The sequence below is a fragment of the Anopheles maculipalpis genome, chromosome 3RL (genome assembly GCF_943734695.1).
Source record: "Anopheles maculipalpis chromosome 3RL, idAnoMacuDA_375_x, whole genome shotgun sequence".
In the NCBI taxonomy this organism is placed as follows: Eukaryota; Metazoa; Arthropoda; class Insecta; order Diptera; family Culicidae; genus Anopheles; species Anopheles maculipalpis.
The window spans coordinates 22,249,326-22,264,093 of NC_064872.1; the positions used below are offsets into that span (position 1 = coordinate 22,249,326).

Genomic DNA, 14,768 nt, shown 5'->3' on the forward strand with positions numbered 1-14,768 from the left:
CGGATTCGACAACCAAATTTTAGACAAATTTTATTCCGACAAAATCGCCTGGATTCTTTTTGAAATTTTCAATGCATTTTCTTTCAACAAAATTAACAATATATCTTACATCACTTATGGATCAATGTTACCTATCTTTGGATGCCCTCCTCAGCCTGAAAAAAATATAACATTTTTGGAAAATTCCTACCACAATTTCTCTCGATAAAAAATCGAATTGCTCCCGATTCAGGATGAAAGCTTGTAGCTGTAATTTTCAACAAATTTTCTGTCGGCCAATTTTTAAAAACATCTGCAGTTAGTTGCATTTCTGGATTTGGTTTTTATAGTATCAAAATCAAATTTTGGGCCAATATTTTGACAATACATGTTAGAAAAAAACAGCGTTTAGTAGAATTTAAATACTTCAAGCATATTTCCAACAATTTTGCTCTCAGCAAAATTAAAAACAAATTCAGATACCATTTTAGGATCAATGTTACATCTTCTTTTGTATGATTTGCTTACCAAAATTTGAAGAAAACACCAGAAAAACTGCAATCGCTGCAAGTGAATTTTACTTTTTTACGCTGCTTTGCTCTACTTATTTCACATTGTTTTTTTAGAAATAATACACAACATGTGGGCTAATAATAGAATATGTTTCATTTTTAGTAATTGCCTCTGCCACGGTTTTTTTACATAAAGCGATGGTTTTTTTTTTTTTGCGATTGTATAAGATGTGCGATTGTATGAATGTGTTTTATTTGGAGTGTAGCCCATGTTTATGACATCCTTTTACGGAGAGAAGATTTTATCTGTTAAGTTTATTCACCAAAAACATCAATTAACTGTGAGTCTAACATATAACTGTTACATACGGAAAATAAAGGATATTGGATAATGGCATACCATGTGGTTCATATTATTTTAAATCCTCAATGTCATAAGATATACAAATCAATATGTATGAAAATAAACTAAATTTTGATATTATGTTGACTAATATGAAAATTTCTTGGACATCAGCCTTGCACCATCCAGCCTTAAAGTATTTTAATGGAACCGTTTTGTACATGTCTGTAATTCGGTGTATTTCCTCCCAACTACTGAGCTAGCGCGATGTTGAAGGTGACCGAAAAGATTAAAATAATGTTACCGAAAAATATATTCCGAAGGCAGGCATCTACAACAAAAACCCGTTCCCTAGTATTGTTTAGCAAACAAGAAATAATAACTCTTTCATACTTACAACTCTTTTCGTTCATTCACTATACTATCATTTTTATAGCAAGTGTGTGTAGTGTTATAAAATGTTTACACTGTGCTTGTTTATAAACAATTGTAGTTTATTGTTGACAGATAACTGTGAACATTATTAGAGAGGCTCTAAGCACAGGAGAAATCTGAAGCTTTCAGTAAGCGGTACATTAAAACTAGTAATAAGTACATGGTTGAGCATTCCTGAATTATCGTTGTTTTTCATGTCTGATTCGAAATACTTCGGGAAAACGGTTTTTTAAAACTTGTAAGAGTTTATTCAATTTTCTGTTTGATTGAATTGAAGTGAAGGTGAAGTAGGTTTTGGGACATTATCCGCTTGGACGCCTTTCTTCGGGGATTGTTGGCAGCCTAGTTACGTTTCTAATGGTGCGTTGACGCAACGATTCGATTAAGTCAAAACCATCACTAAACGTGTCATTTGTTTCCTGAGCGTGCAACAAGCTGATGGTGGCTTTTTAGGGAGAACAAAAAATGAAATATCAGCAGAGTTGAGTGTAATTTTCCAACCACTTAGTACATACCAAGGACTACCATGCAGACGAGAAATAATATTTTTTTGAAGTTCATCTTTGCGAACTGGCAATGAACTTTGTATTTGACTAATGATAGCGCCGCCAGCAGTATGCGTAGGTTTGTAAAGGAAGAAAGTATTTATAGTATTTTCCTACAGCACAAAACAGCTCGTTTTGGTTGCGCAATAGTAACCATGAAAATGAAATGCCATGAACCATGAAGTGAAAATAATATTTTTTATGCTATTTGGTTCATTTGGAGTAAAAAAAGTGATTAGACAAGTTTCACACTGCATTGAGTATTTGGGTGTCCTTGATCTTCGTGTTGATTTACGTGATTCTTAACTTTACCTCTTCTGTTGCATCAATTATCTGAGACTCTTATTCTATTTGCTGATGGGATGATCACTTGATCGACATTGACGAACAGACTTCTCGAGCAAGTTTTGCAGCGTGCCTTAAAGTTTCATTTTTTCGTGCCATCAACAAGATTGTTTAACATAATCAACGCCACAAAATAAAGACCGTTTACTCATATTTCTGAGGATTCGTGTGTTTATAGCTGTACTTTATTTCATACTTCAGCAAAACAGACAATCACCCTTTCCGAAACTCTGTCTGCTTCTACCAAACCCTACGTAATCCTCATCATCCCACAAGGTTGGTTGCGTCACTGGTTCCGTCACCAGCAATGGAAGTCTTATCTGAATTGGATCAATGCGACGATTCTTTTTCTTCGATTTGCGTTTCTTGCTACGAAGCGCACTCTGCATCTGGAAGATAGGGCTCTTTTGTTGCGATATTTCCGTCTGACAATTGGTACCCAAAGCATCCGACCCTTCCCCGAGTACTATTACGTTCATGTTAAGCACTACTGGAACCGGTGGGGATGGAGCCGAAGTTGGCGAGGGATTGTTTGGATTTGGATTCTCAGAATTCGGACCTTCCGGAGCATCGGTAGGATTGGACGGTGCAGTTGTTGCGTCCTGTAGTTGGCCAAATTGCGCAGGCGCAGTAGACGTATCCTGTTCGATGGGTGTTTGTGCTTCCGGAGTGGCAGTGTCGGGACTACCTTCAGCTGTAGTTTCTTGTTGCTTTATTTCTCTAATTGATTGTATCGATTGTACGGATTGAACGGATTGATCTTGCTGCTCAGGAGAGCCAACATCTTCAGGCAGTTGGTTTTCCTGTCGAACTACTCGAACTAGAGCTGGTTGTGCCAGTACGGTTGCTGATGGGTATATAGCACCTGAAAGATTTACAATGTGTTTCATCAGTAGAAACTTTTTTAGGGTTTTGTGGCAGCTTATCTCACCCAAAGCAAAGAGTAAAACAATAAAACCGTTCATAGTTCTATTAGACCATGCACAAGAATGCAGGAACCGTAATTCTTGCAGGTGTAATAAAAGGTCTAGCAAAGTGTTTCTGACAAGGTGGAATCAATGTGTACTTAAACATTCGTGTTACAATTCGTTTTATAATGTGTTTTGTTTTTAGTTCCACAATTTTTTTTTCTGTTCAACACAAACAAGTTGATAAGAACTTGCTCAACTGTTGAACAGGCAGCGCGTTACAGCTCCAACTACGTTTGATATATCTACACTCGGATACGTCTCGCTACCAGTCGGAAGAACACTTAATCGGATCACTTTGATCCAAGCTATCCACATGAAGGTCACAGAAAGACTCATCAAACTGTCAGGCTGCACTGCTGCTAATCTTACAAAGAATCCGTTAAAACCACCCCGAAACCGTTCACAAACAGATCCGTGGGAAATTGTTACAACACATCGCAGAGGCAAAAGAGAATATTAAAATAAAAAATTTAGCCCCAAACTAACACATTCTAGCACAGAGCACAGTGGCCGAAAGCAGTCAACATTCCATCACCACGATACAAGAAATTCGATCCGAACGGTAGTGCAATTTTTCAGACAACTTTATGGCTTTTCCTTTAGAGCCGATCAGGACGGGGAGGGTGTTTGTTTTCATTTCTGTTCTACTGGTTGCTTCAATAAAACTTGTGCGAAAAAACCCTCAAAACGCCGAACCGATACCCGTTTGCTATCGGTCACTTTGGTTAGCTGCGGAACCGGCAGAGACGTGGTTGGTTGGAGAGATGGATCCATCTGCATAAGCATATGCTCTGGATTCCGTATCGGCAGGGTACTCCCTGAGGTCGCATCGAATGTCATATGTTTGCCCGCAAAGAAGTATCTGGACGTTTTTAGTGGAGGCATCCAAAGGCGGATGGGTGTGAAATTGGGAAAATCAAATTTCAAACATCCGCCATCTTTTTTGTGGTGACACTTGATAAGCGAACACCGCCAACACCGACGCCGGTGGCCAGAGGGATGCACAGTACAGGAGCGACAAACAAAGAAGATCCGAAAAGAAGCCTTCCATTTTGTGTCGGTTGCAGTATTTTGTTCCAGAAAACAATGCATGTTTTCTTTTATGAATGATATTATCGAAAAATGTAACAAGTGTCCACAAAGAGATCTCCCTATGAAGCTTGGTCACCGTAACATTATCGTCGGTATGAATTGGTGAAGTAGTGTGCAAGCAAAATGACTCGTTAGTATTCGAGAATGAAGCTAGGGGACCTCATGAATACGATTCTTAAATGCATAAACGTTTCTTCATGTGCATGCATCTAAAACGACCACAGACGATTAGAAGCGCACTTTCAATTTGTCGTTTAGAGAAGGAAGCAAATCCAGAATTCAAGGGAAGGTTCAATCCTCAAACGCCACGGTGCATTAATTCATTGGATGGATTTATGCTGATCGGGACAGCAAACCATGAAGAGCGGACTCGTTTAATTGATGCAAACAGTGAAATTTGTATCCGATTAGGCTTTCTTTTTCCCTTCCTACTTGTTGCTTGTGAGGTTTGTAGCTTAAATGGTTTAAATCGCTTTGCTGCATTACTTGTGATTGTCGTTAATAAATGCCGAAGCGCAGCTCGGAGATGTTTAATTAACGTATTTGGAAGTACGTTGAACGGTTGCGCGAACGCGGGTTAGCTGCGTTTGGTCGGAAGCAAAGTTGATGGTGCCCTCCAATTTAGGTTAAAAAAGGCTTGACTTCCTCCAGAAATAATCAATTGAAGGGCGGTTTTCAAGTGTTTGCATCCATAAATTTCAAGTTTGGAATTGAAGCAAAATATATTTTGTTGTTTCTGTAAAATTTGTGATCTTGTCTTGATCATGATTGCGATGTATTATTGTTTTTTTACCGCGATTTTTTGACACTGCTCCATTTATTTTTAGTTTTATCGCGATGTTTTTTTACGATTTGTCAAATTCGCTTGTATTCCTAATTGTTTTACTGTTTCTCAGATATCTTTGTTTCGTACCACAGTTATTCAGTTGTCTCTTAAACAGAGGCTGATCTTCCTATAAGTGGACTGAGCGGTCGCGTGAGGTATCCTAGCTGAAGCCCAGAGCGAACTTGTTGTTGTAAACACTGGTGGATCTGAAGGATGGGTGCCCTGACTGCTGCTTCGAGAAGCACCTACTTGTGGCTAGAGATTCCCCTACCCACTCCCGGCCACAGGATGCAGAATTACAGATTCCACCATACCGCCCACAAGTAAATCCTCGTACAACAAACTCGTATGCTTTGGAAACAAACGAAAGTAATACGGAGAGGCCGCCGTTCTACCGTAATTTGAAAAAAATGTATGAAGGCTGTCTGTGCCTCAACCTTCAGGGTGAAAAAAAATGGTACTATCGCCAATAAACCATACGAAAGGATCAATAATCATCGGAATTTCTTATAAGTGAATTAATACACAGTGACAAAAGGGCGCAATCCTGAAAGTAATGCTTTTCAAAGAGTAAGTTAAGCTTTTCAATAGGTACTCTTCAAGATCGAATGGAACCTCATAGCTCTTTAACGACTCTTTTAGCTGTTTTTTGGTTTTTTGGGTTTTGGTATAAACTGTTATATCATGGTATCATCACACCATCATTCTGGCTCGATTTGGATGTTGGACACCTTCTTTTTTATTGTAGTGTAGTGTTAGAATGACAAGATTGTCTGGCGTCATTCTCATGACTTGGGCAGTCCAACGATTCAAACCAAATAAATTGATTTTTATTCGATTTAGCTAGAATTTGACGAACTGATTAGTGATTAGTTTTTCTTTACGAATTTCTCACTGATCGGTTCCAATTTCTCTCTTAGACGAATGGGATAAAGAAAATATTTTTTTCACAGAATGAATGCTACCAAGTAATCATAGCTTTCTTTAAAAATATTCTGCCTTTTCTTGGCCTAACGACTCTGCAGATTACATCAGCATCAGATTATCAGCTTATTAGTCAGTCTTCACTATGGGGAAACGGAAACGATGGTGTTTGAAGCTCGGTCGTCTCGTGTGAACTCGATCTTAAACTCGGTGAATTGTAACCTAGAAAACTAGCAAAAGGATCTGATATATTTATGGCTTAACACATATTATATTTACAACTTTGATTGCGAATTAAATCAATCTGGTTATCTGACGGAATCTGTAATATGTGATTATGAAATATTTTTCATAAAAAATTGATAATGGTACCTTGGCGAAATGCTAACCTTGTCTGTTGTACGATACACATGATAGAAAATCGTATTATTCACATTAGTTGAAATTACTAGTAATTATTTATTAGTTTTTTGTAGCACAAGATGAATGCAGTTTTTTGTTGTCTTGCAATAGTCATGCAATGTCATTTTTCATCCATAAAATAATCTGTTTTCTATCTGAATTTTGTCACGATAGTTTTGGCATTTAGAATGAAAAATAAAACAACGTTCATATAACCTCATCTGCTTGATTTTTGTTCCCACGAACGCTTTTTCTTCACACTTTCCACTTGAAGTGTTTGAAGTGATTTAGAATCCTGAACACATTTCAGGCATCCAGGAAATGTGGCATTATCTCCCACTTAGACCGGACGAATAGTGCATCTTCTTTCTCAAAGCGAAAGATGAGAGAGAGAGACAGAGAGCGAGCAGGTCATCATCATTGCAGCCTCTTCATCCATCATCATTTCAGACGATCGGGTTTAGTTCAGCTTATTAGTCGGCTTGTTATTATCGTGATAATTTTTTTTCCTCCTATGCGTCGCACACAACCGATCCACCAGCGATTGAAAACATTCCAGAAAAAAAGGAAAACATTCAGTCGTTGTCGTTTACCGGCTTGAGGATGTATGCGGCAACACACTTGAAGCTGGTGATTTACATATGGAACAAGACATGGTACAACATGGAACAAGAGATGAAACAAAAAAAGTTAGGAGAAACAGAAGAGCGCCAGGCTATCGAGCGCATCCCGAATGGATCGGTAACACGCAACACACTTCCCGTATTTTTCTTTTCCCTTTTTCGATATCTGTCTTCTGCTCCTACTTTCCGTGGCGTAGACATGCAAACGAAAGGACTACCAATGGGTGGTGCACAGACCTAAAATGCCCAACGAAAAAAGCGACCTGCTAGAAATTTGACTCCTTTCGAGTTGAGTGTGTGTTGTTTGGTTTTGTCTCTTCTTTCGCTGCACTATCTTTCGCAAAGGGCTGATTTCAAGCTGGAGGACACAGATCAAAAAGTGACACGATCCAATGTTTTAGAAGCAACAGTTTACAGTTAAAAGTCAGCCCGCCATTTCCTGTCTGGCGGGAGATTTTGACTGAACCTGAACTTCAGACAACTTCCTTGAAGACTTTCACATAATTAATGATCATGGGAGATCACTGCCTCAAGGATGCGTATATTTTGCGCCCAGCGTCCTTTTTCTTGGTGACAGTTGAGTGATTTCGTTGGAACTCGGCGTTTTTCGGTAAAGGAAGCTCTAGAGTATTGGAAGGATGGCGTGATGTAATACAAGAGGCTTGTTTCAAACTCTTTTGGGAGTTGTCAGCAAACTCTTTTTGGAATTTTGAACGTCCTTTTTGTAAAACAACATGATCGAGCACATCCTGTGAGGGGAAGTGTTTTTGCTCCGTCCATCAATTTTTTTTCAAATCAATTGACAAATAGTCGCAGAGTGTCAATTTGAAGATTGTCCCTTAAAAGACTTCCAATTGTAACAATTGATTTTTTAATGGATTTGAGGATGTTTTTTATTGTGCATTTTTGTCCCATTTTCCAGGTCCTGTTCAAACTTCCATTCACGGAAAACAATTGGAAGGAAGTACAAATGACACCAGCGTTTCGGCTTTCGAGTTCTCTTTTCTGCTTCTTCAGCAAGGTGTTAGAGCACCGAGGTGCGCCTGATTTATCGCTTTCGGTATCATTTGTCAGGGAAGATTGTGCTGGAGGAAACTTTTATCTGGACATTGGACTATTCTTGACCGGAGTTTTATGTTCCACTTTGCCTTTCTTTTGTATTGCTTATTTCGATCCACTAGCGGATCGGAATGTTGCAGAATTTTCTCCTTTCTTCAGGATCATTTTTGAGTTCTATTTCAATAGACGTTTGGGAATCGAAGAAACCTTCCGAGAATTTTGAGAGTGATACAAAATCAAGATCGAAGGATCTCGTAGAAAGCAAGGACGGAAACGAATATGTTTGAGAACGTTGCCAAAAATCAGATTTCATTCCTAAACGCTTCAGAAAAGTTGAACTGCATTCACATTTTCAATTGGAAATTAATGTGCTCTTAAGAATGCGAAATTGAAGCCTTCAAGAATTCTAGTTTTTTTAAACATTTTCTGACGGTTAACGCACAAAAGTGAGTGTCAGATGTTTGCAAACAGAGTTTTTATGTATACGAATACATGACCCCCTGCGACGATGGTCAAATTCGAGCATCAATTAAGTACGAAAGATTATCGAAAGATGATCTGCGGTGAAGTGTACCAGGAACAAGATCGAGTGTTTGAAGGTTAATTCAAGAGGCAGTCTTCTTGTGTGTTCTTCAGACGCGTGAGGACCTTTCAACGGTACATGTAGCTGTTTTTATTCAGGAATGAGCCTAGTTTTTTCCTCGCCTGGATAGAAAATATTCCGAAGAACCAAGAGAGAATCTAGGGCTTAGCAGATCGGATAACGCGTATAAAGAATTCCATCATTTTTTTGTTGTTCTGTGTTGTAAAACAAGCTTTTAATATAATAAAATCCGTTAACTGTCCGGTAGCTGGGTTCCAGATGTTTTCCTTCCTTGCTGAGATTTGTTGCCTGATCCAAGGACGAACACGAACGACAGAAGCCATTGAAGGTCTTTCGATGGGCAATATGATGTTTTCCTTTATTATTCCGCTTCCCGCATAGGGTCGCCTGTGCGAGACCGCCGTCCTTTCTAGAGCTTCAGTATCGTGTTGAGCTCAGCATAAATATTGAAACAAAACTGATCCCTTATGGTCAGTGATTAATTCAGCTTCCCGTTTTCTCTAATGCTGAGGTTTTTGAGGGCCAAATTCCTGTGCTATCATCAAAGCACAAGCTCCCGTAATACGATCTTGAACGATCGATCGATCTCGCTGGGTTAAAGTTTCCATGCTTAATTATGACCTCAAAACCGGATGAGAGGGGGAGAGAATTTGGCAAAATTCTGGTGGTCTAGCTAACGGAAGGTACTTCGTGTGTGACCTAAAATGCAGCTCAGGATGTCACTCCGGTGACGAAAATATGCTCCAAAACAGTGCTTCAGCCCAAAAAAAATCTTTGAATGGCTTCGTGAAAATATGTCGCCTTCTTGGGTGAGCTGCAATCAGATGCATACGATCAGATGCTCTGGACAGGAAGGAATGGATCATCGTTTCGGATGGGTCAAATTTTGTAGCCACAGGTTGTTCAGTCTGCGGTGAGTCTGAGTCCTGTATTTTTTTCGGGGAAGATTGCATAAATACTTTGTTCTTTTCGTAACGGAAGCCACAGGGTTACGGAAGGGGTTAAGGTCTCTCGTCACTGAAAGCAAGCCAGATGTGTTCGGATGGGTGGAGGGTTTTTCAGAAAATGCAATCAACACATATTAACTCACGCATAAGCAGGCGAGTTCGTTGGTGGTGATGAAGCGCAACAGTACGTTGAAAAGATCGACTGACGGTAGCGGCTGAAAGTTGGCGAAGATCCCCAGCAAAGATTCTTAAAATGGTAGACGATCTGTTCTTGAGGTGCAGGGTTGTCGGATGCACAAAGAGTTAATGTTATCGGCTTTTTATTAGTTTTCATGAGCAAATGTGGCCAAAGAGATCTTAAAATTGCTTTAAAACAATGTCCAGACGTACTAGTCGAGTGAGTCCTCCAGCAAGAATAATCTGTTTTCTTCTACGATACGGTTAACCCTGCCGTAGCTTAAACTTGTCTTTCAACGAATGCTGTCATAAATTCCAATGCCGGGTAATTAATATCCACCAACAACAGGAGAAGCATCTCTCCTACTGAAGTTAAAGAGCATCTCGCTTGAAGTAGGTGGGAATCCAAATGTTAGAATTCGGGGGATTAATTCTTGAGCCCTTTTCATGCGACTCTAATCTCCTTAATGTGTGATCGATTGTATCGGGGCATGATGTACGGCGTGATACAGTTTCGTATCAAATCTCTTCTTACTTTGGATGCAGATCCCTCCTCTAACCCTTGATCTTTGGAAACGACACTTGCCACGACCGTTTGTGTTCCCGGACGAGAGAACGATCTATATTCATAAAGTAATAAAAGTTGAAAGAATCACCCCCAGCGAAGCTTTATGTCTCTTGGCTTCTTTTTTCCCTCTTTCTATCTGTCCCACTACCGGGAAATTCTATCCCATATAATGACTACGCTCATAAATCATACGTTTTCCAGCCTCGTTTAATTTGTTGCACTGTGGTGGAAATGAGCCGTGCCTGTTATGGGAAAGCGGGAAAAGTGAGCTGTTACGAGAGGTTTTTTTTTATTTTTTTCACCTCTAACATACAGAGCAGAGAAGCAGCTAGCCGGAAAAATGATGATGTTTAGAAGCGAGGAAATTCATAACTCGAAATGTGATCCGATCGTATGGTGATCATCACATCTGTTTGTGACCGGCCGAATGCAACCAACGGCTCAATTTGTCCGCTTCGTTAAAAGGGATGCAGTATGCTGTTTGGAGTGTGGGGATATACGATTGGGTTGGGATTATTTTCTTAGGAGTCATTTTGACGGAAAGACAAAAAAAAACCCCTGGGCAAAACCTAAGCCTTGATGTCGTGCGTCAGACGTGTGCAGACGGACGCCCGAATCACGTGTGCGTGCCTGCGTTTTTTTTTTTCGTTCTTGTCTGTCAGTCTCCCCCTTGGGGAGGTTTTTGGAGATTGGTGATGATGTTCCCATACGTTTCCGGTTGACCTGACACGATGGGCAGGATGTGGTTGCGCATTCGTTTGTTTGGGGAGGAAAGTTTTTCTTTTGGGAGGATGATAGCAAAAGCAAAAAGAAAGAAAAAACATAAACATCCGATCTTGGTACAACGGAAAGAAGAAGATGTTTGTGATGTGGTCATGATTGGAATGAAGCAGATATTGGTGGGAGAAGAATACTTGAAGTTTAGATTCTGCCACTGTACCACATGAGGTGAACAACAAAATGAGTTCAGAATCTTTGGTTGAGCTGAGCTGTAAAATGTGTTTTTCAGGATCCAGCAAAATTCTGAATGGGATCCGAATGATGATGTGTCCTCCGGTCTTCCAGTGTGAGAGCTGGTGCCGCTGTTGCCTCTTTCTTGTCAACCTGTCATTACTGGCCTTTAGGCGTCATTCACCCGAGGCTCGATGGTTAGTGCAGCATGCGAGGTTATTATAAAAGACCGACGTACCTGCTATTTTCTCTCGGAAGGGGGACCTGAATCCTCTAAGGTAGTGTGAGATTCCTTCTCACTAAAAACTCCCTTGTATCTTCCACCCTTCAAATCCTGGTTCTGCGGTTTTTTTTCACGAATAGGGCGAGATCGCATGAAGAATCGCGATAACAAGTGCTCTGCGATATATGCAGGAGATCAATTCCACATCAGGCATCTTCGTCATTTTGACTGGCGTTAGTTGTATGACGAGATTCTCGATGTTCTGCCTCAATGCATTTCTATTGCAGTTTTGACATTATACTACGATCTGCAGTCATTACTGCCGTTCAGTTTGTGAGATTGAAATACATGAAGCTACGGAGGTTATCCAGTCTCAGTTCTGTTCTCGTTATGTTTTTTCGCTACAGCGGTTACATTACATTAAAACGAAATATGGTGACACTGTAGCATCAGGACATAGACAAAACTACTTAGCTTATCAAATTTATAGGGTCAAAATTATAGCAAATTTGCAACTTCGAATTGCTAGGTAAAGAAGTAGTATAAAATCAGGCACGCTGCTATAAATATGTTTTCAAGCAAATTCTGATAGCTTGAATTTGTGATAAAGAAATACGAGTCGAGCGATTACAGTATGATATACCAAAAAACCTTAGTAGAACTCAAAATTATGGCATCATGATTATAGTAAATTACTTCACTGTAAAATGGTAAGGATTATTTTTTATTAATATCCAGCTGACAACCCAGCAAGACTTAATGTTGAGAAATTATTTAATCTGAATGGAATAGCTAGACGCTTTAGATAGGGACAGAAGTCATCAGTCGGTGTCTCCAAAAACATAATATACAGCCGATAATGTATCGAAACTATCAACAAACCGAAGGCAAACAATAATAATGCATATCATAATTGAACCAGCTCTTCAAATGCATCATCGCAAGCCATATTTGCTTTTTAATGGCTCAAATGCGTCAGAATCGATGCCACTGCACTTGGCACGATGGATGAGTGTGTGGGTATGTGTCCTACCACTATCACTGTGTACCCATTCGTACACATATTTCACGCCATCGTATCGTGTCGCCCGTGGAACGCGTCTGGAAGCGGTTAGGCTGGCCCTTAGAATGGTCCTGCATTTGAGCATCGTGTTTCGTTTATAAATTTCTCGCTTTCTGTCTCTTGCTCACCCTTTCGGCGGTCTGCGATCACATCAGCAGAACAAAGCGATCCACTGTTATGTTGTTATGTTGCATCGGATGCCTAGCGTCTACGGATCGCAACACAGACGGCGCACCCGTTCACTTCCTTCCATCACTTTTACGGGCTGTTTACATTTGCTCGGTAATTTGAGAAGTGGTTGAAAACAACAGAGGAAAGAAAAAAGACGAATAAAGCAGCAAAATGTTACTTAAAAATTTAGGAAAAATTGGTAAAAATAGCTTATAAATAATTTTTTTGTAACATGGAAGCTTGTGGAAGCAAAACAATTGCAGGAGGATTATAACTGATCGCAAAGAAAGCGAGTATTATGTTGTCAAGTTAAAGTAAGTAAAAAGCAAAAACAATACACGTACGCTCGGAATAAGGAAATTGAATTGAACCTTTTCCCGACATTCTTGCGCGAGGCGCGCGTGTCGAACCACTGGAGACGAAGAAAGGAAGAAAAACCTCCGCGTGGATTGTGTTTGTGTGCAATGTTTGTGTTCCTTTCGCGGTCGCTCGTCACTTGTGAGGTACCCCTCCGTTTGGAAACACTCTGTGTATATATTTAATATCTGCGGGTATGGCTGGTGTGGAGGCCCAGTGCATACGTACATGGGCGCATATTGGCATGCGAGGGATAAATAAATACGCATACGGTGCCGAGAGCGAACGGGTCCGAAGTTCCGAAATAAACACTATAAATTTTAAAACAAATATACCGAACAAGATAATCATCATCGGCATCATCGGCGGTTGAACTGGGCGGTACTGCGGTGTTCGTGGAGAAGTGTTCTTACGGCTTTCGAAGTGGTGATCGAGAAATTTGGCACTATAAAGCACGATCTTCATCCGTACACACGTGCGTTTGGGTGTTACGTTGTTGCCATTTGCCAGTTCATTAACGAGAATCAATTTTGGATATAACTTTGGTTCAATAAGTGTAAAGCTGACCACCACAGTCACATTAGCAGGGTTTAACAATAACAATTGTTGCATGGTTAGAAGTAAGAATTCTCAAAAATAAGGAATTTGATAAGGGCTTCATTGTGTATGCGATTTATCCTCAATTATTGAGTCCATTAGAAAGCCTTTATATTATTTTATAATGGTATATTGTATCCGAGTGACTCCTAGTATATAATTAGAGCGTAGTAGAGCGTTACGGTCCGGCCGGGAGAGTAGAAACTACGTGTTATGAATTAAATCAGGATCATCTACCCAAGACTGAAAGCCAAAATTTAAAGGACAAATTATGTCCAAATGTCCAAGAGTAACAGAAGAGGAAGAAAAACTTCTAATCCACAGCAATCGAGCTTCGTAGATACCTACTCTAAGTAGCCTAAGAGAGTGCTGGAAGCTATTTGTTGTACTCATTTCTCTAGATCAAATATGTTCCTACTGCATCTGATGATCTGACTGATCTGATGATCTGCATCTGCAATCTCTCCCAACTTCATAGCAGTGGTGAATTTAGCATTTCTGAAACCCTAAGCGGAGTGGAAATTGGAGGCTATCACATTGAATTGAAGCGTACCACATTTTTTAAATGTAACAAAAAAAAGATGCGTGGCCCAAAGACGCATCCAGCGATATGCGGAACGCTCCGATCAGATAGAATCTGAGCGAGTTATCGCCGATTTTCCACGGGCTAATGTGGCTCTGTAATCTCCGGGAAAATTGTGCAAACATCACTCCCGTGGAAAATCGGCGATAACCTGCTCAATTTTGTTCCGATCGGGGCGTTCTGGATACCGTTGGATGCGTCTTTTAGACCGCGCATCTTTTTGCATCGCGCTTGCACTTGTACTAGTAAGTTCTCCTGTTACTCGAAATCAGTTTTTGATGCAAAATATGCTTGCGCTTTCCGATACAAACAAGATCAGAATGTACATATTTCTCAAGGCATTTCCTCCATATTTTTTTGTTTGCTTGCTGCCGGGGGCAGGAGGGATGCCATTGACAAACTGAACCGAGCCCCCTGTAGATCTTCATAGACGAGGTTCGTACTGCTCTCGTAGGGGTGGAAGTTTTGTGG

The 14,768-nt window shown here is 40.2% G+C and overlaps 2 protein-coding genes across 2 annotated transcripts in view; one reads left to right on the forward strand and one right to left on the reverse strand.

Annotated features, from left to right (window-relative positions):
* The window catches only part of LOC126565552 (troponin C), a 400,267-nt gene that overhangs the window by 338,710 nt on the left and 46,789 nt on the right, over positions 1-14,768 (forward strand). The window lies entirely within an intron of this gene.
* Positions 2,357-3,124, reverse strand: LOC126560480 (uncharacterized). Its single transcript, XM_050216440.1, has 2 exons — positions 3,091-3,124; positions 2,357-3,024 (listed from the first exon to the last, which is right to left on the reverse strand). Exons 1-2 carry the CDS (start codon positions 3,122-3,124, stop codon positions 2,357-2,359), a joined length of 702 nt encoding a protein of 233 aa, XP_050072397.1.